The sequence below is a fragment of the Cyprinodon variegatus genome, unplaced genomic scaffold (genome assembly GCF_000732505.1).
Source record: "Cyprinodon variegatus isolate N-32 unplaced genomic scaffold, C_variegatus-1.0 Scaffold248, whole genome shotgun sequence".
Classification (NCBI taxonomy): Eukaryota; Metazoa; Chordata; class Actinopteri; order Cyprinodontiformes; family Cyprinodontidae; genus Cyprinodon; species Cyprinodon variegatus.
In genome coordinates, this window is record NW_015150701.1 from 351,008 (window position 1) to 373,075 (window position 22,068).

At 40.6% G+C, this 22,068-nt stretch overlaps 1 protein-coding gene across 1 annotated transcript in view; it reads left to right on the forward strand.

Moving 5' to 3' along the window:
* The first annotated feature begins 1,252 nt into the window (after positions 1–1,252).
* LOC107089350 (ski oncogene-like) overlaps positions 1,253–22,068 on the forward strand; it is a 45,953-nt gene continuing 25,137 nt past the window's right edge. The window contains exon 1 of the mRNA XM_015382086.1: positions 1,253–2,146. Coding sequence (XP_015237572.1) covers positions 1,253–2,146 — 894 coding nt within the window. The remainder of the gene's footprint in view (positions 2,147–22,068) is intronic.

The window sequence follows — 22,068 nt, forward strand, 5'->3', positions numbered from 1 at the left end:
AAAAAAGTTATACAAAACATATAAAAACAGAAAACGGAATGTAATGTCTGCAATTTATTTTCAGGGAAAATTACCCTGTTGCCAAATCTCATTTACATAGGAAGTCTTTTTATGAGTAGGTTTTAGTCTAAATCCAAGTTATAAAAAACATAAAAACAGTTAAACAAATCATAAGGGGGGGGGACGCACTCATCTATGGAACTTTAGTGTTTTAGTCTTTTGTCCCTTAGCAAAAAGTAGTATACTTGAAGTAAATTCTATTAAGAATACTTAAGTATAAGTTTAGAAAGTATAACAAACAATCTACTTTTAGTGTACTTGAAGTATTACTAAAGTAATACTTCTTATAACTAAATTGGGACATTTTTAAGTTTACTAAGGTACACTTTAAGTATACTTTAGTAAACAATAAAGTAAACAATAGTATAGTACACTTGACTATACTATTGTTAAGTATATGAAATATAGTTTAGAAAAAGTAAACTCTAAGTACAGTGCCTGATTTTAAGTATGAAATTAGTGCACCTTTAATTATACTTATAAACTACTTTTTGCTAAGGGATGTTAATATTTACATTTGTGTAAACGCACATAATCAAATAATAGTAAACCAAATATTTTTATTTATTTCACTTATATGCAGACAGAAAGCGTGGAAGGTTATGCAACAGATGAGTAGGGGTTATAATTATTAATAATAAAGTGTTTAGTTTGTGTTACACATGCAGACTCTGCTTCATTTCCAGGAGCTCCACCCTCGCCCTGGTTTAGTTTGCTTCTTTTTTTTTCTGCGTGCAGCTGCCATGGAGCAGGGGGAGGAACAGCTGACTGAGGGAAGAGCCAGCCCGGGGAGTCAGTCACATTCCTGGCTGGGATTCAATGACTGAACCAGACACAAACAAACAGAGAGAGAGAGAGAGACTCGCACACTGGCTGGCTGAGCTGGGAGACAGACTGAGAGTTCGCCAGACTGAGCAGACCAGCTTATTTCGGAGCGCGTAAAACCGCAGGGTCTCTGAAACAGACTAAACCCGCTGATTGAACCACTTCTCCTTCACCACTTTATTTGTGAGTTTGGTTTTTGTTTTTTCTGGAACTACCGTCAGCTTTCTGTTTCCTGAATGGACGCGCTTCGGAAGCTTCCCCTCCGACATGGAAATGCGCTTTAGCCAGCTTGTTGCCGGATGCTGAGAAGGAAAGACCCAGAGAGTTTAGCCCCAGCTTTCAGTTTGAGTTTCCAGCCGCAGCCAACATGGAGGGTTCCGGCTTCCAGCCCCATCCCGGACTCCAGCAAACTCTGAAGCAGTTCCACATCAGCTCCATGCGCTCTCTCGGCGGCCCGGCGGCGTTCTCCGCCCGGTGGCACCAGGACTCGCTCTTCACCAAAGACGGCAAAGCAGCGGAGATGATGCTCTCCCTACCGGCCCAGACGCCTCCGCTCATGTCCGGACCGCTCTTCATCCCGTCGGACCGATCCACGGAGAGATGCGAGACGGTCCTGGAGCGGGAGCCCATCTCCTGCTTCGTGGTCGGCGGGGAGAAGCGGCTGTGCCTCCCGCAGATCCTCAACAGCGTCCTGAGAGACTTCTCCCTGCAACAGATCAACTCGGTGTGCGACGACCTGCACATCTACTGCTCCCGCTGCACGGCGGACCAGCTGGAGATCCTCAAAGTGGTGGGCATCCTGCCCTTCTCCGCTCCGTCCTGCGGACTCATCACCCAGACGGACGCAGAGCGCCTGTGCAACGCGCTCATCTACGGCGGGACGTACCCGCCTCACTGCAACAAGGAGCTGGGCTCCCTGGAGCTGGAGCGAACCGAGAGGAGCTTCAAGGTCTACCATGAGTGTTTCGGTCGCTGCAAAGGCCTGTTCGTCCCGGAGCTTTACGCGGGGCCGGCCGCCGCCTGCATTCAGTGCTTGGACTGCAGACTCATGTTCCCACCGCACAAGTTTGTGGTCCACAGTCACAAGAGACTGGAGAACCGGACGGTGCACTGGGGCTTCGACTCGGCCAACTGGAGAGCTTATGTGCTCTTAGACCCGGACTACAGCGACAAGGAGGAGAAAAGTCACCTGGAGCAGCTGCTGAAAGAGTTGAAGGGGAAATATGATCTGATGGGGAAACTGTCCACTAAATCCTGCAGAGTAAGTGTGATCTACTTCATCATTATTTGATCTGGATCTGTTTTGTTTTTTCTGGATATTTCAACATCCCCAGTCCTTCTGCATTATCTGCATTGATTAGCATTCATTCTGATCTCCACCCCCAAACTGTCTTTCTTTTTTTCCTTTACATGCGCACCCCTGTTTCAACGCGTCATATTCACATTTTTATGTTGTTATCCTATAGTTTTACTTGATTGGGTTAATTCATGAGGTCATAGCCATGTAGGGAACAGATGAGATCAGAACTGATTTTTTTTTTTTTGCCTTCAAACTACCTTGTAGTAGAAAGTCATCCTGATCACATTATCTACACAATCAAACATGGTGGTGGCTTCCTGATGCTGTAGGGATGCTTTGCTTTAGGGATGGGGAGATTTGAGTTGATGGAGGGGAAAGATGGATGGAGATAAATGCAAAGGGAAAGAGAATAAAGTGGGGTCTAAGATGGACTCGATAATGAGATCTTAATGAATAGAAAGCGAGAACAAAACATGTAGGGTTTAAATAAAAGTCCTTATGTTAAAGTGGCCTAGTCAAAGTCCAGACCTATATCTAACTGGAAATCTGTGCCAAGAGTTGAGCATTTATGTGAGCAAGCAATCACCATCCAATCTGAGTGATAATGACATATTTTATGATGGTCCCGTGCAAAAAAAGGAGTTTGGACTTTCCAGAATTTTCCTTTTCTTGTCGCTTCACAATTAGGCACTAGTGTGTGTCAGTCTGTCACATAACCTCCAATTAAAATCCAATAAAGTTTCAAGTTTCATGCATTAAAATGTGAAAGAGGTTTTGATGCCTACGGGCATCCATCCTGTCACCTAAACCCCCTCGCACTCACTCAGGGTTATCCAAGGTCATCTGCATCCTGATGAATGAGATCTCGGTATATTTTATGAGTCTGAGGGAGGCGGGGTGGCGTCAGAAGGTTTGGGGAGCAGGCTTTAATGAGGTTTATAGAATATGGAAATGTGTGTGTGTGTTTGTGTGTGTGTGTGTGTAGTGGGGGGGTTGCAGCTCTTTGCGTGGGTCAGGGATGCTCAGGGCCAAGAGACGAGGTGGCTGAATCTTCGTCACAGAGCAGCTGCTATGTGGGACTCTGATAATGAGTGGACCTCTCTGAATGCATCACTGTGGCGCTGCTCCAGTCTGAGCTGGGCCCAAAAGATGTCTTATGCAAGGAGAAGACTAAAGATTTGGAATCTAAACTAAGTTGCATATAAAGGAAATAAACTAATAGATTTCTAACAGGAAATCTTATGTCTGCAGTTTTCTCTTTCTAAGCATCGAGGAGCGTTTCTAACATCAGACAGCAGGGTTGATGTATCAGCTGTGTAGTTATGATTCTCTCCAAATCTCCAGTCCTGACTGATTTTCAGAGTGTGTGTGTGATAAACTGCACAGAGCATCATGGAGGCAGCGTAGCGGAGAGGAGGATGGAGTCAGGGGTGATGTGGGTTTGCTGTGGTTCACTGTCACTCGTGTCCCAGTTAGCAGACAGATCTGATCCTCGGGGAGTCGTTCGCCAGCGTTCTGCCCATACATCAGCCTGACAGGCCAAGCTGCTGAAAGGCAGAGCTGGACTCACCGTGGCTCCGTTTGGCTCGGCTTACCCAGCCCCAATGAAGACACAATGTTATCGGCCTGCCACAGCCTCTCTGATGTCAGGAGTGTTTTATTAATAAGAGACAGGTTACCTTGTCTGCTTGTATCATCTGTCTAGACTCCCTCCTTGTGCGCTGAAAGAGGAGCAGAGCCGTGACGGCGCCACAAGGAAAAGCTGCTGTGATGTTCAATGTGGATGTGACTTTAAAGATTTTCTCGAGCAATCCAAGTGTTAATCATCATCAAAGTTTCCCTGCTTTGCATCTGATGAAGCATTTGGTCAGTTAGCTATTTTGCATGGCGTGCGGATGGGGGCAGATTGCAGAGCGGACGCTGCAGACCGTCCCATTCAGAAGCTGAAAGGTGTGTGAGCCGGGCCTTGACATGTGTTGTCAAAGGGCCATAACCTCTGACCCCTTTTCCCCCCGTGAAGATAATGACCCAGCCAACCCCCCATTCTTTTTGCACCATCCAATCTCACGGCCTTGTGTCCACTCCAGCTGCCAGATGGCTTCCTGATAAAGGATGGAGAAATATACACAACAAACAGCATTTCCAATGGCAGCGTTATTAGTTTTAATTTCAAAATGAGAAATATTGATCAGAAATTTGTGCTCAACTCAAACTTTTTAGAAACCTTTCTAGGACTAGAGATATTAGCCTTTATATATATATATATATATATATATATATATATATATATATATATATGTGAGATTATTGTAAGAGAGTTATCTGCATAAAACAGACTCTTATGAAAAGGGAAATGATTTGGCATTCATCTTGTAAACTGCACCATCCAACCATTCTTTCTCCTACCCATTATATTGAAATGGAAAGGTTAGGTTTCATTTTTTTTTTCAATGTCTGCAGAGGCTAAACACAGTCTGACATCTGTATGCCCAGGAAAGCCAAAGCAGAAACACATTAAAAATGTATTAAGCCTATGTTTATTTCTGCAAGTCTCATTATAATAGCATTATCTCTTTTGTTTGCTGGTATCATGGTTCTGTTCATCATATTGGAGTTTTAAGACAGCTTCTCCATAAATTTGGTGCATTAAACTTCCAACTTCACAGTCAGTTCCCACATTATGCTGACCCAGGCATGAGCTGATTTTAAACATTGACTTTTCTGATTAGCATGAAAATCTTTCAGAGGGAGGATTGAAATTGTAATTAAAAGAAAACTTTAAGTCAAAAGTGGAGTACCTCTGAGTATTAACTGTAAAAACAAAATCCCTTAGAAGTAAGGCCATTGTGATCAATCATCTGACTGAGCGGTGAGCTAAAGGGGGCTCTGGGTGGACGGTCTTTAATAGGAATGGATATTAAAACCATCCAAGTGAGTCCAAGTTATGCTGTTTCCCATCTCATTGTTCTCATCACTCCATGCAAATATCCTCAAACCTGGAATAAAGAGAAGCAGAGGGTGAGGTGATTTGGTTTTATTAAAGATGAAATATTCTTCTTTTCAAATGATCCTTAAGCTCTGAATATCAGCAGACTGTGTGTGGGCTCTGCCGTGTATGTCCAGGTTACACGTGTGTTTTAATGTAAACAGTTATGGCTGGATCAGCCAGATTAAAATCAGCTCAGCTCATTTCCATTCCCATCTGTCTGCTGACCTCTCTCTAAGTCCTCAGAGCCATCATAGTGCTACACTTTGGACCTCGATGGGTCTGTCTGACCCAGCCAGCTAAAGCCTGACCCAACCACATAAACCCAGCTGAACAGTATCCGACATTCTTAATTCGTTATTTAATCCCACTGCTACCGGTCGAGCTTTCTTCCTAACATCAGAAATATTATATATATCTTAAGATGCCAACCCTACATTTCTAAGTCTGACCAGCCCCCCGCCCGCTGACCAGTTTGCTGCAGCCAACGTAGAAGCAACGAGTCGAGGCAAAGGGGTGTCAGGAGCTCCCAGGGGTTGTGGCCTTCATTCTGGCAGCAGTGACCCCATGTTAAAAGGGTGTCAGCTGGGGCTCTCTCATGGGTAATGTGTGCTAAAGACCTGCTGCCTCTTTTGTTTGAGGGACAGGCTTTCAGAGGCCGTGAAGTGCGGCAAGCGGTTCTTTGAGAGCGCCCTGTTTCTTTGGCCGCTGCATGGAAAGGTCTTCAACCCCCCAGCCTCTCTCAGGGTGGGATATCCTCAGTGGTGAGACTGCTGTGTCACCAGTTTCCTTGTTATGTCCTGAAAGAACAGATAGGAGCCCACATTGGTGTCTGCATGTCTGATAGAAAATAAAGGCCTTAGAAAACCTTTAGAGTCATCATTACTGGAATCTGTAAGGAAAGATAATACTTTCATGTGTACCTACAGTAGGTCCTCAAATGATCTTATAAAACTTCTGTTTTACACATGGAAACTTACTTTACTCTTGATTTTAACAAAGAAAGTTTACTTTTAAAAAGGCATACACTTAAAAACGGCTAAAGACATCTAAAGCTTTTCCTTGATGATACCATTGTTGGTTTATCTTTTAGTTCTGACTTGCCCATTCCTGTTTTCATTCTGAACACTCTTTTAACACGTGCAGAATTAGATGCGTAAGCTCAGCTTGAGCCAGTACAAAATTCTCACATTTTTATAAAACCTTTAGTAAAAACAGGATATCTACAAAAATGTTAAACAAATATGTATTACATTAAGTATTTTTCATTTTCAAAGTTGAAAAAATCTGCTAACACAATATTTTTAATACATGTATTACTCATTGACTTACATAGATATGAAGAATAAAGATTTGCTAAATAGCACATGTGTTCAATTACAATGCAGATCATTGTATTTTTTTGTTTTTAAACTATAAAGACTGGCTGGCATTGATCAGCAACATGTGGAGGAGGGGAAGGGCTGCATAGATTATACTTCATACAGTCAGAGATACAGTAATGAGATAACTACAGTAAATCAATTTTCTTAAACAAAAAATATGCATATATATATATATATATGTATACTACATTTTTTCTAGAATAAGAGCATGTTTTTAACTAGTAGTTGCAATAAAAATCATCATTAGTGTAAATCCAGTTGTTTTAAAAAACTTAAAAATACTATTTATTAATACTCAAACATGCAAAAAGTGGCTTAAATAAATGATAAAAACAACCCTAATGATTTAAAAGAGTAATTTCAGATATGCTTTTTCAACCTCATTCCTTTTTAATAGCTTCATGGGGACAGTCTTCCTTCCAAATCTCTTTGTCATAACTCTAAACAAGTGTAAAGGACTTTTTAGTGTAACTGGAGGAGCGAGGGAGGAAGGCGACTGGTGATGATCGAGTTGGATGAGACGAGGGAGGAGACGAGCACACGCTGTGACTGCAGTCGACAAACTAGTTAGTCAGTTGGGCTGTTAGTTGCAGAACAGATGCCTGTATTGGGTTAGTGTAATTCCACAATCATCATCATCATCATCAATTCCTCCTCGATAACCTCCTGGTTTGCACCGCTGTGATTAAGAATCAGGCCCATCTGGTGCATAGACAGGAAATCCTGGAGTCTGCATCTGCTGCTTGCTGAGCTACTAAGCTGCTGCAGTCATGGGGGTTTTAAACTCCAATAATCCCACATAACTCCTGGAATGCAGAGACCATGGTGCACGTCAAAACTGTTATTCTCTGGACAGATCTTTTTTTTTTTTTTTCTCCCAAGGAACGCAGAAAGACTCAAGTCTCTCCTCCCTCTCCAGCCTGTTTGTAGCATCTTGACAATTTATAGCTGTTCCCTCTGGAATTTTGTAATTAGACCATGAATTAGATGTACCGCACAGAGATAACCAACCATTCGACATTCCCCTTCCACAAATGCTTGCCTGATAAGAGTCCAAAAGATGCACAAGCATGACTGCAATATTTATCCTTTTAAACCTCCTCTCTTTAATTGACCTGAAGCTCGGCGGAACTGTTAGACCACATTGGAGATGTGCTAATGGAGCTCCAGCCAGAGCAGAAGTAGGCCCTGCTGGTGCCATATGACAAATCGGCATGCTGCTCTCGCCTACAATCCGCCCACCAAACACCTTCAAAGCTATCGGGAGGAGGATTAGCTCAGGCAGCTAAAACCAAACAGACTGCTCAGTGTTCAGACGGCGTTTTGGGCCAAATCTCATTCGTGCCTCCTGTTTTGATGGCTAGCAGATCCCAATCGGGGGTTGGGTGCCGTTGGTTCACTCAGAACTGGTGCCATGCCAAGTTGCTGTGAGGAAAAGGGAAAAGAATCAGTGTTTTAGGGATTTACACGACTACATTGGTCTTTGGGATATACATAATTTATTTTCGGATTAAGGAGGGTTCAGATTAACTTTGAATTCTTTGGCGAGTTCAGTCGACGGTGAAGCGGGGGAGTCTGTGTGCGCGTGTGTTTATGTGTGCCAGTGACATAAAAAACTCAGAGTTCAGCTTCAGATCTGTTTTGTGTATCTTTCTGTGTGGGCAGGCCTGGACCACAACATTTTGAGGCCTCCTTTAGACTCCCAGAAAGGACTCGTCCTCAGTCGGAGTCTGTTCATCTGCGCTTGTGATTGGAGGGCGCCTGTGGTTGCTAAGCAGAGCTGCTCTTCCTGTGCTAAATAAGAACTTTGTGCTCTCTGGCTGGTTGGCTTAAAGAACAGCGCCAGAACACACGTGCACAGACACACACATGATGAGAAGTCGCAGTGCGCGGTTCTCTTACAGTTCAGAGACCTCATCCTCCTCCATCCCTCTGCCCTAACTCCCTCATTCTGACCTCCTTGCTGTGACTCGACAAGTCCTCACAGCATCCTTTTCTCCCAACCCACTTCCCTCCACATCATTGAGACCCTGACTGACGCCTCCTCTTGTGCCTCACCTACTCAGTTTGACACCTCCCCCTCGACCCCGCAGGACAGCACATTCGTGCAGAGGCACAGACTCAGGACTCTGCTCCTCTCCTCTGCTGAGATCTCCTCCTGCACTCCCCCTCACTCTGCATTATACTTAGATCTCCACCTCCACTCTGGTGAGCACACGCTGCGTGAGTCTGTACTCAGACTGGCCTACATACAGGCACATGTCTCTTTTGGAGGGACGGAAACTCATCATCTATCCCCTTCATTACAGATAAATAGATGGAGATGGAGATATTTTGTCAGGATGACCTCATAACCATCCTCCCCCTGGTTTCAAGTGCTGGCTAAATTCACAAATGAGTGGGATCCACGCTTTTTTTGGACTCGCTCCTCTTATGTACCTAATGAACCTCCTGAACATTGCATAGAAGAGCGCTCGGATCTCCAGAATGTTTTATTTCTCCACCCTGGGTCAAAGCTCGCCGCACAATAATTATTCCATCCTGAAGAGCTCCCTGCCCTCCCCACCATGTGCTCTCTTCAGAGTTAAGCTAAACATGCTTTCTTGCAGAGATGGAGCAATGCCGCATTGTCAGCAGGCACCCGTATCAAATGAATTCAGCACAGCTGTCCTAGCAGACTCTAACGCAGGCGAGTGTAGAAACATTATTTATTCAGTATTTCAGTCACATTGGGTTCTGTCCCTCTTCGCCGCAGCATCATCTGGTCAGGTGGGACACTTTTCTTTTTTCCACTCTCCATGACCTTGCATTAAGAAGCAAAGCACACCTGCCCCGCCCTCCTCTACCATCCTGCTCTTCCTAAAGCATGGCTTCAATTAAAAAAGACAGGCGTATAGATGGACCTTCAAGCCCACTCCCTCCCTTCCCTCCTGTTGCAGGTGTCTGATAGTTGCAGGGTTGCCCAAACTGTCATTGCAGCAGCCTCCATGGTGCTTGTGGCATTGACAGTCCTCTGGCTTTATTTCCAACCGGTCGACAAGCACAGACACTCACACCTGCTGCCATAGCCGGAAATAGAGCAGGCCCACCCTTTATCCTATAATGAGTGGACTATTATAAGCCCTGTGTCTAAAGCAGCATGGAGGGCTGATGTGAAGACAGGGGCTTGACGCGCGCACATCATCCTGAAAAACCTCAAGCTGCTTTTCAGATTATCATGAAAACCAGACACCTCTCTGCTGTTGGTGCCAGCAGATCTAATCTGCTGCTCATGAGTGCGTGTTAAAGTCACCTGTTTTCATCTAACTCCAGACAAGACTTTTTTTATGCAGCTCACAGAAGGAATATAACCTATTTGAAGAAGATGCAACGATACATTTTTACTTTTTTTTTAGTTCTGAAATACAGATTTTAATTCCATTTTTAATTCAATCCAAGCAAGATTTAACCTGTAACCAAAAAAACAGAATGTTAATCTACTATTGGATTATCATTATTGTAACAATCAGGCTTTTCTAGAACAATACAGATTAAGGATTTTGTTTGATGTCAGCATGCTAATTCTAGCTCTGATATTTTCTTTTCATTCCAGTTAAAAGGTTTTCTTCTGTAAATTAGTTTAAAAAAAAAGAAAAAGAATATAGTGTAGAGTACCAATACTGATTTCCAGGTTTGGCTGCGATTCAACCAACAGATTCTAATTTTAACAAATGTTGATAAACTTTTCATTCACGTCAGACAACTTGAAAATCTTTAGCCGTAATTCAGTGAAATTATATATATCACATTTTCTTGTTCCTATTTAAACTGAGTAAAAGGTCTATAAACCTTGATATTTATGTAATTTTGATGGATTTGCAAAAAGTTGATTAACGTACATGATGTATCGTTACAGACTAAATATTGTGAAACTTTGTAAAGCTTTATTTACATTTAACTAATTAGAAGGAAAAGACATTAAATTATGGATCAAAGTGCATCAAGATTACAGTTATTCAACGATTTATCTGTACATCTCTACTTCTTAAAGATATGATTTTAAGGTAATTTATGTGTGTGACCTCATATCAACCTGTTAAATCAATGGCAGGAAAGGTGGTCTTATTGCAGCGTCTGTCCTGAAAGGAATGTATGAATTATTCTAGGGGTAATAACAGGGCATTGTTGCCTGAGCTCATCTTCAACAATAGGCCCCCATCTCTGCATGTCCATATTTAATTCACCCCTTTCAGCTGCTCAACTGTATACTCGGCTAATATAATGAGTCCCTCCAAAGAGATTAGTCGCCCTATCATCAGTGCAACTCCCTAATTTCTCTGCCTTTTGTTGCGGCGCAGGCTCCGCTAAATGGGATAAAGGGGCTTGGCTGGACGCAGTGGGAGGAAGTGGCTTTTGTGTTTGCAGGCAGGTGCAGTGGAATGACAGTAGTTTATACTATTATTTTGGGTGGGTGAAGTTTTTTTTTTTTTCTTCCTTTATGCTCCCCGAGTGCCGCTGAGATACACCAGAAACCTCTGGAGCTCGACTTGAACCCTCAATCACAGGGCTCCTCAGGGGTTTGCAGTAAATTCTTCAGGCGAATGGTTTTCTCTCCCCCTTCCTCCCTGCCCCAGTCCTCCTCCTTTTTCTGCTCACATCTGGTGAACAGCACTAGCACCCTTGTCATCTTTTTTTACTGCGTTGAGGTCATTTCCACCCTGTCGGTAAAGTGGAAACACATGACGTGCGGGGCTCGGTCTTAATGGGGTGGGGCTGGCACTCACTCGCACTTAACGGCCAAAAACTGCCAAAACGGCCTCCTCATGGAATGCCTCAACTTTTTAAAGGAAAGACATTTGGGGTTAATAATGTTAGAATACTTGTTTTTATCACTAAGAAACAGCCAGCATGTAGGGTGTATGGGTCTTTTTAATAAAGCTCAGTATGGACAAAGTACGGGTCAGCTTTCAAAAACAGATTTATAAAAGGCCTTCACATTGACAGATTTTAAAACTGCATTCACCTCTCTTGAGAGTTTAATGTAGTAGGCAAGGCTTAGAATCACACTTTCATGGCATTGTACAAAGAAACGGTGTTCGGGAGATGCAAGTACTGCAAGCACAAAGAGGAGACGAACATGCAAAAAAGAAAACAAAAAAAAATCAGAAACGAACAACACATGCAAAGGATAGAAGCTGCAAAAACGAAAAATGCTGCAGTCACAGAAGATAGAGCAGCAAAGTGCAAAGGCAAAAAAAAAAAAAAAACGCTGCTAAAACAAAACCATCTGCAAACAAAAAACATACGATGAAATGCTACAATTAGCAAAAGCAGCTACAAGATAAGAAAAGTTGCAAGCTACTTCTGGGTCAAGTAAGTGCTGCATACCACTAGGGGGAGATGGCGATCATCTCATATAGGACCAGACTCTTTGTAAAAACACAAACCGGATGCTGAGAGAGATTGTTTAGAAACAGACTCAAAGGTAACCCTGCCTATCTTGTCTTCCTCCAAATGTCCTCTAGGTGGTTATAAGATTAATGTCTTAAGAAAAGGTCTGGTCTATCAGTAGTAAGGTCTGATCTCGAATGAGAAAATGAGTACCTCCACCTAGTGGTCTGGATCACTTCCGTTATTAGCTGGTTTGCAGCTTTTTGTAACTTGAAGGGGTCTTTGCTGCTTGCAGCATTCTTTCTTTGCATGCATCTTTTGTGTTTTATGTGCTAGAAACTTGTATGTCTTTGGAGTGGGTTTTATGCTTGCTGAACATTTCTGTTTTTGCAGAGTTTTTGCACTTTGGTGCTCTTAATTTTCTGTGACTGCAGCCTTTTTATTTTAATGCGTTTTCTAGTTGGTGAGTCCTGACCAGCAGTGCTTCAAAGCAAGCAGGGGAGGGGCTTTGCCCTGTTATTTTAATGATATGCAATCTCTCAAGAAGTACAAAAGTGTCTTGGAACTGTAAACCAGACCATGCAGAGAGTCTGCCATTTTGGATCCAAGCTGCCATATGGTGAACTTTGCACACTTTCATTTTAAACAAACTCCCAGTTGCTGTTGATAAACTTAAGCATCTTTCAGTATATTCTGAGACAAGAAATAGCTTGTCTCTTCAACAATGCATGTGGGCGTGGCCAGACCACAAATTTGGATTTCTCGAAATAAGACATGAAATTGCTTCCATATAGGCCAAAAATATCTGAGCAGCACTAACATTTATACTTGCAAACACAGTCAACTGCGTAACATCCCACCCACTCAGAACGGGAAGTTGCATGTTTTTGCTGTTAATGGTTTGGCCTTTAACTAGGTCTGCTGATGGATAAAAACACTTTGAGTTTTTGAAGAAGCTGCACCATTATTTTGACTGCGTCCTTTAGTAATCATGTTGATCGTGTCCATTTCTGGTCCCTGCTGCATTGAAATATTTGCTGAGTCTTAGCAATGAGCTTGTTTTTTTAGAGGAAACTACGCCTTGCCTTCTAACTAATTTTTATCAATGTTTTAACAGTGCATCATTAGTGTAGCAGATTCATCCTGTCACTCTTTTGTAGTTCTTCAAAGCCTTTTTTTTTTACTAGCGGCACTGTTCTGCAAAGAGTTAACAGTTAAAAACCTTCTGCTTCTTACAGATAATGTGCTACTCAGGAACCTCAGCGGAGTTAACAGTTTTAATGGAGTTTTACTGCCGCGCTACATGGATCTCCATGTGTCTCCTAGCAAATTCCAGGCACACTGTGGTTTCCATTTTGTGGTAGACTGGGCTGCAGTGTAAAAAGGGGTGGGCTCCAGTTACTGCTGTCTGTGGGCAGACTACAGTCGGCTTGAGTGGCTGTGTATAGCAGCTGCATGGATTTCCAGCAAGACTCCATCACAGACAGCGGTGCTCATTATGGAGGGAGCAGAGACTCCTGAGCTGAACGCCTCTGTCCCCGTCACCTCTGCAACAACTTAGCTCTTTGCCTTTGTTCTCCCTCTTGGCTTGAAACAAGAGAACATGGAAAAGTGCTGAGGCTGCAGTTAGTGTCACTGCCCACAGATTCTGCAGCACAGGAGGAAACGACACTGACAAACACCAGCCCCCCCTTAAACCTCTTGTCTTTAGGTTTCCCCAATGCAAACGCACAAAGGGACACGTCTCCTTATTAGAGATTCCTTTGATTTATCGTCGCTATTGATTATATCAATTACAATTTCACTTTAAAGATATATGTGAAGTTATAGGACAAACAATCAAATAAGGATTTTTTTAGCCTTCCTGCAATGTGTTGTTATTCTTTTTTTAAAAACAAAAAAACATATTATTTACATTTATATATATAATATTTTGTTTTAAAAAAAGGCAAAGCAAGAATTTAGATTTTTAAACCGCGTTTTGCATTTTATAAAAGGAAGTAACGCAATTTGTGGCGTTAGCAGTAGCAATGCATACTTGCAGATTTAACATTTTTAGCTTTCTGTCGTACCTTATGTTAGGGATTACCTGAATTAGCATGGTTAGCATTAGTAACGTCAATACCTCAGGTGGTGTCTGAGAATTATACACCAATGTGCTGGTAGAAATTTTAATGGTATTTGTGAATACTTAAGTACTTTTAAATCCAAGTACTTTTGAATATTTAAGTATTTTGAAAAGTGATTACTTTAATACTTTAACTTGAGTATATTATTGACTGAGTAGTAGAGTAAGAATCGGCTGTGAGTATCAATACTTTTCTTCAAGTACTACTGTTGAGTACTTCTTCCACCACTGCTGTCGAGCCTTGCTATTTTAAAACAATAGCATTAATGAATCAATATTTAGATTGTTTTTTTAAGAGCTATTAACACAATTTATTAACAATAAAAGAGCTCAATATAACTTGAGAAAATAAGGAAGCTGTCATTTTTTGCTACCTTTAAGATAGAAAAGTTACACTTAATAATATTAAACATTAGCGGTTTACTCTTTTCATAACAAAGTAATAAAAAAAAATTATGAAGCATGGTTAGAGTAGATCAGAAGATTAACTTTATACATCAAGTTTTAGTATTTTTAAAGTAATGTTCTAATTACAACATGCAAAGTTGACTGGTGTTTTATATTTACTATTAGCGGGTTTAGCATTAGTAACAATTAACATCAGGGTTTTATATAAAAAAAAAAAAAAAACTAATACACTCACAAATATTTTTTTAGCGTGCTTCAGTTGCAAAACAAGACATAGTTAACATTAGCTACTATAAAAAATGGGCTCTTCTATATTAAAAGACCAGCATTGAGATTTTATACTATTTTAATCATTTCAGGTTAAGGATCAAAGAGTTAGTGGCGCTTGCATTAATTAAACAACTGTTCTTCTGTGTTTTTACCAGAGAATGTAAATCCTTGCCTTAACTGTGAGATTATAAAATGGCTGCAAACATTTCCAAAATCTTCATGTTCTATGATGGGGCTTGACGGTTCACTATAATTAAACAGGGCCTTCCTGTTGTCTGCCTGAGGCATGTCTGTAGATGTTCTAGAAAATAGTTTCCTTTTTAAATGGCTTTAAACGTGCAAAGCTTCCTTGTATCGTCTAAAATGGTCTTTTTGAAAATTTTACTATTCTGTTCACCAGGCGATATCTTTCATTTTTATTTATGATTCCGAATTTTAGGCAGACAACCTCATTTAGTGATGCTTGCAGCCTTTCTTTTACTTATTTTGATGTAATATGTGTCATCTAGGTGTTTTTTGTCTGACCAAATGCCCTCTTGCCCCCCCTTTATCCCTGCTCTTGTGGTAGGAAGGACAGTAAAGTTTTATCACACTAATAACCTGCAGACACAGCCAACCTAATGACTTAGGCAGCCAACGCAGGGGTTGCCCAGAGGTCAGGTTGAATTGCAGGACATAAATGGTCGATCCCAACTGGTAGAACAAATAAAGAAAGGAGGGGCACAAAAACAAGAGGGGCATCTGAGGTAAACAGAGAGTGAAGACGGTTGTTATTGGAAAAGGGGATAATCACTTAAATTGATTTGCAGTAAAAGAAAGCTATTGATTCACCCGCTCTTTTATACAAAGGCGATCCATGGCCTTTTCACCTTCTTTCCCTCTAAACTTACCTCGCTCTCGAAGCCTGGACTCAGTTGAGCCACCAAAGCACACAACTCCTACACAAGTGATGAGTGAGTGAAAAGATTAGAGTTTTTCCAGCGCTTGGTGAAAACATCGTCATTAGAAGCAGCTATGTAGAAGAGGTTTTTGGTGCAGGGGTATTAATGGAGTTTCAAACTAAAGCTCCCTTTTTTTTTTTTTTTAGGATTCTTCTCCCTCAGGCTGAGGTGAATATGTCCTGCTGAGGGTTTGTTTTAGGTGAAGTCACTGCTGGAACAAAAATGTTGTGAACCGCAGGCCAGACTGTGGTTCTGCGGTTTAGCTTTGTCCTCCTGAACGCAGACGGCTGTTTGTTTTGCTTCTCCGTTTCTCAGGGAGAATTAAAGACGTTGCCAAAGGTCCTGCACTCACACCCAAAGCTCACAATTAGTCCCCAGAAAAACTTCACACAGGATAATAAAATGTTCCTGGGTATAGTTATTACATCTGGACTTCACCACCTTACCGTGAGAGCACACATGCTTACGTATTTGACTCCTGTCTTGTAAAAGGGCTCTATGGAAGATGAGATGCCTTTGGATTGTTTCAGTGGCAGGATGTTTGTGTGTTTTGCTCCAAACCTTTTTTTTTTTTTTTTTTTTTTCATAAATAGCAGTTTTTATTTTACTGAGGTCAGCTGGTTTTACTAGACTGTGGAGGCAAGTCCAGAGGCAATGGAGGCCTCCCCGCCATCTGGCATCCATAAAAAAAGGGGGAGCAGGGTTTTTTTTTTTTTTTTTGGCTGGGATTTTATGAGATGGTAGGGTGAGACACTGAGGGGAGGAGTGACGGAGTGGATGGTGGACTCTGGTTGCCCCCTGAGCTGCAGAGCTTCCTCTGCCGTCTCAATGACAGGTCAGAAGTTCATTGCCTTTTTTTTTTTTCTTGCATTTGCCCGGTTTGGTAAAGGAAGTGACTGTTGGTTTAAAGTAAAAGACCAATACATAAAAAAGCTCTAGCATACCCGACTGCTTTGATATATATATATATATTTTTTTTTTACTGTGGTCATTTTTCAGCAGATAACCTGATTGGGCTATTATGTGAACGACCAACACAAAGAATTGTTAATTGTGTACTAAAATAAAAAGGTTGCATGTTTCACTTGTTTTGCAACCAAAATTTTTAAAGAGTGGCTTCCATTTTAAGTTAGTGTCTTTTGTAATGCACCATAGTCAGCTGCAAATCTAAAGACTAAACATTTTCTGTTTCCTTTTTATAGAAAGGACAGAGAATGTTTTTGGAAATTACTTTTTGAAACATGTTGAAGATTCTCAATTGGCTTTAGGCTTCGAATTTGGCTTTCTAATGCTGTATTTCTTAATATTTTATTTCTAGAACAGAACTTTATGTAGCCTCATCCATCTTTATATCAATTTTGATCAGCATCCCCCCAAGAATGATACGGCCACCACATTTTTCATATGAAGATGCCACGTGCATGACAGAGACTGTCAGTTTTCCTACACAGATGTCATAAAGTCATATTTGGGCTCTTCTGGTCAGTTCACCTTTTATTAAACATTGGCTTAGTCTCTAGGGCTTTTGATAGCTTTGTTCATCTTAATCGCCTTTCGTATTTTGGTGTATGTAAAGCATTTGTGCTGCTGTTATAATCTCACAAACTTTGCCTACTATATACTAATATTCTTGAGATATTTGTGTGTTCACAAACGGACCAGAATCCATCTTGTTCCGCTTCCTCTCCAACCGTTCGACACTGACCTACAATGGGTCGAACAATCATGTCACAGTATTATAGTTTAAGGGAGGACATAGAGATGTTAAGAAAGCGAGAGGAAACTAGCCCACCAAAGTACACATGACAGCGCAGTAGGATGCATGTGTATTTTCTGCTATGAAATTGTTTTGTCAGAATCCACAATTTAATTTTTAAAAGAATAAAAGCAAGGGCATAAAAACAATTTTAATGCGGTTACTCATGGCGCCTGTTGCTTCAGATAACTTCATTTGTTACTGTGACTGGCTAATACCAAATTTTGGTAGGTGTTCTGCTTTATGTCTCTCCTTTCCCTAAACGAATTTGATGGTAACAGCCCCGGATTGATAATGCATCAAAATAAACAGACCTTGCTACACATTGTTAGTCTGGGTTGCCAGATTATATTTTCCCGCCTGAGCTGTGAATCTGCACAGCTTCTACAAAGTAACGATTGCCCTCTTGACTCAAAATTGGATTAATGTTTTTGCCCAGCCTTTTGTTTAGGTGAATGGCCATGTCTGGTAATCCGTGACTATCAAAGAGCTGCATTCATGCATGGAATCTAGTAATTAAGTGACTTCTGAATGCAATTGGTTGAAATTTTATGGATCCATAACGGTTTCAGAAGAATACCTCACTTCAGATTTTTATTTATTTTTTGAACAAAAGATTATAAGTATTTAGTATTACGCCTTAGTTTGTTTGATTGTATCATGTCAAGTCCCAATACAATACAGAAAAATTTATGGTGTTGATGAGCCAAAAAGTGCACCGGGTGAGAGATCTGAATACATATCTTTGCTGTATATTAAGATCTGGTCTATAAAGTCTGGTGTATTTTTAAAATGTCTCTGAGGATTTCAAACTGGTGAATGTCGGAAGATCAGACCTGAGCCTTGCAGATGGTGCTGAATTATGTGGCTGCGTAAACACTGGTGACTCAATGACTCGGTGTTGTTTGGGTATGCGTCACCCTCTCAAATTGCCCTGCTCGCCACAGAGTAACGGACACAGTAAGTTGTTTTGTTCAGCTACACATTCTGGCCCTCTCTGCTTTTTGTCCAGAAACAGCCTTACAGTCAGGTGGCGGTGCGTTTTGTTGGAACGATGAATTCAAGTGGGAATAACAGCATTGTTGAGCTCTGACAACAGTAGATTTGATTTAAAGCCATCACAGAGGACACTCCTGAGAGTCTTAGTCATGTTCCCTGCTGAATTTTTTATTTTTTTTCATCGTCTGAAAGGGCCTGAACTTAATCTAAAACTACAAACTCAGCCTGATAGCTTTTCCAGACTTAGTTCTTCATTGCAGTTGTTTCAATTCTATGCTGCAGCAAGTGTGTGCAACATTTTGCTTTTATTGGTGAAACTTTTTGGTCCATTCTCTGTCTAATATGACCTTGTCTGTTATTAACATAAATTTGGTTTGTTTATTGTAAATTAGTTGCATTTATTTGGTGGAACCATCCTCTGTTAGACAAACAACATCTTTCAAATTAGCAATGTAGTGGCTTAACTCAACTGTCTTTAGCTGCTTTCTCTGGTGCAAAGATGGAATAATATTAGCTGACCTGCTGCCTTAACGTTTTTTTAGGGAAGCAAATTTACCGCAGGCATCTTCGAAGCATTTTCTGCTTTGTGCATTTATTGCTTGAAAGAAGTCACTCTGGCATTTCTATTCATGCAAACAGTAGCTACATCTCAGCTAAATTTTGATTAAATGTTCAACAAACTGTCCAACTACCAACTGGTCCCCCATCCAAAGGTTCTAACCTGTAGTGGTTTAACAACATTGACACCCAGCAGACACAAGATAATGAAGAACATTATTATGGCTCATACAGTAACACGTGAAACAAAAATGTAATATTTTAATTAAATTTGATAGTTTTACAACCATTGCTTGTCAATATCATCTGGTTGTCAAAAATACCCAATATGTAGCCATTGCTTTCTTTAGCAGTATATTTAAACACCTGACATCCGGAAACTACACATGAACCTTGGCAGTAGTATTTTTTGGATAGTGTACGTCTACTAACATTTAAACAATTGAGGAAGAAAGACCAAATTCAGGATAATAGCTTTTTGTTACTTTTACAGTTCTTCAAAATGATATTCACAGGACAGACTTAGGTTCTACTTCATACTAAGGCGGAGCTAGGGACCATTTGAAATTCACTGAAGGCAGATGTGGCTATTTAGCGGCTGTATTAGAGCGTGTACAGTATTAAATGTTTTTGCTGTAACATTTTTTCCCCCCCAATTTATATCAAGTATTGAGACATATGCATCTACACATTTATTGCACTACCAATTAAAGCACTGAAAATTGGACATAAAGGTCGTGGCTGAAAAAACTAAGTTGTGTATGTGTGCTTTAATTGCAGGCAAAGCAAATATTAGTTAGCTTTCTTTGCAGGAAAAGCTTTTGAGTTAATGTTCTCTATTCCATTAAAACGATATTCAATACACATTCTATATGCAGGCTTTAAAGAAATGTTTGGTAGATACAGCACAAGTGTTTAACATAGCCCAGGGACTGCAGTAATTAAAGAGTCATGCAAACACTCCTGTGTTTTTTTTTGTTTTGTTTTTTTTGTGGTTTCCACATACCGGTATATATGCCTGGTAAGGTTGCACTATGAAAAGGCTGGCAAACTCCTTAAATGATACAAGCCTTAAAGGTATAGTGGAGGATGTTCTTTTTCTGGGTGGATCATCAAAATGAGTGGTCCTCCTAATTGTCAATCAATCTGGTGATATGTTTACTTAAGGCCGTCCTAAGTCCTCATCCCCATTTTGACTTTCAAAGTCTGACATAGTGGAAAATTTGCAAATCTTCTTTTGGAAAGTTAGCTTGTATAACGGATGCAAACAGCAACTTTTGAACAGAGCGTGCACAAGGAGAAACGGGCTTGTGTATACTCTTGCACGTTTAATAGGCGTTTCCTCTCTGGAGCGGGTATAGGGTTGTGCATGTGCTTTTTTTTTTTAAGTGGAGAGGGCGGGTCTTTTAAAAAATTCATGAAAATCATCCACGATAACTACCTGCTAACACTTGCATTTAATAGCTAAACGGATCTGTAAACTGTATAGCATTTTAGAAGGTTAGTGTTTTTAGTAAACTTCACTAATTTTCAGGGATAATGTGCAAGCTTATCTTGAAAAAAAACCCACTAGCTAGTTTTGTTCGATTCGACATACACAGCTGACTTCATTTACAAAGAAATAGGTTATTTTAAAAGCTGCTTTTCTGCTGAAGGAGTCTTTTAGCATAGCTAATTGTAAAAGTAAGAAATGTTCTTTATAGAGCAAGGTTGAAAGCTGTCAAGTCTTAAACCTACCAACACTGAATTAATTAGTTCAGGCTTCCTATTGTCTGTTAAAAATCTTGTTTGACTGAATGTTTGATATATATATAGCCATAGAAAATACATCTTCCTATATACCTTTTGTGCTTCTTCCTAATTCAATTAAAACACTGCACATATCCTGAAATTAGCTAACTGGAAATCTGCCCCTGAAAGTGACATGTTCCACATCCAAGTGTTTACTGATTTACTCTCTTTTTTTAAATGTATTTATTTATTTTTGGTTGTGCTCTTTCTCTCTCATTGGTTCAAACTGTAAATCTGTCACCAGAACTCTCAATGGTCGTCTCCTTAAATAAAGTCTGAAGGAAGCGTCTGGTACTCAAAACATGGGGGAAGGCAGGTCCCAGGGCCAGAATGGTCCATGTCAAAGGTTAATGAAACAGCTGACACCAAAAGATATAAAATGTTTTTCACTATTTTAGCCCCATTTTATCAGGCTTGATCATTGAAACATGTTGTTCTGGATGGATTTATTACATTTTTAATAACTCCCATGGTGAGTTTGGTTTGTGCTGAGTTCTGTATCTGTTGAATGGATGTGGTCTTATAGTCATAGTCTCAGTGCTATCTGTTAGTGCTTTACAAGGTGGCATTATTTGCTCAGTTGGCTCTGATTATAACTTATTAACATCAGGATAATCTTGAACTGTATTTAATTGAATGCAACTATGATTGCTTTTCATTTATTTACCTGAACTGGGGATGTAAACAATGTTTAACTTATGATTAAATGTCTATTAATGGTTTATAAGATGAAATTATTTCCATCCCATCAACTGAGAACCCCCTTAGAGGGAATTTCTTTCAGTGTTTTATGTTGCTGCCATTAGAGGGCACCTATGTTCATTGCTCACTGGATCCTCACTGGTATTTGCAAAAGAAGTAATGCTAGAGCAGAGTGGGATGCTAGAGCAAAAACATTAATCAATTGAGGGTCCGATGCAGAATTCATGTTATGCTTTTCTGTTTGCAAATATGAACACTCGATAAACTCCTTATAACCTAAATGGTGATCTTGTAGCCATGCTGCATGGTGGAGCATCATCAACTTCTCTGCTATGCTTGGAAGGTGAGGATATTATGAAGGAAAAGTGGAGGGTATTATATAAAAAATTAGTAACATGATAGAAAAAGACATGCTACAAAGAAGTCCTGTGGATCTGGCAGGCTTTTTTGATTTTATGCACTTCATGGAGCCAAGTTATAACCCCCCTCTGAGAGCAACCAGAACCCCTTGTTAAAATGTGCTGCTTACAGCTTAAAGAGTCTCCCAGCATTGTTTGGGGGATTACTTTAAAAAGGCAGAGCTATATCT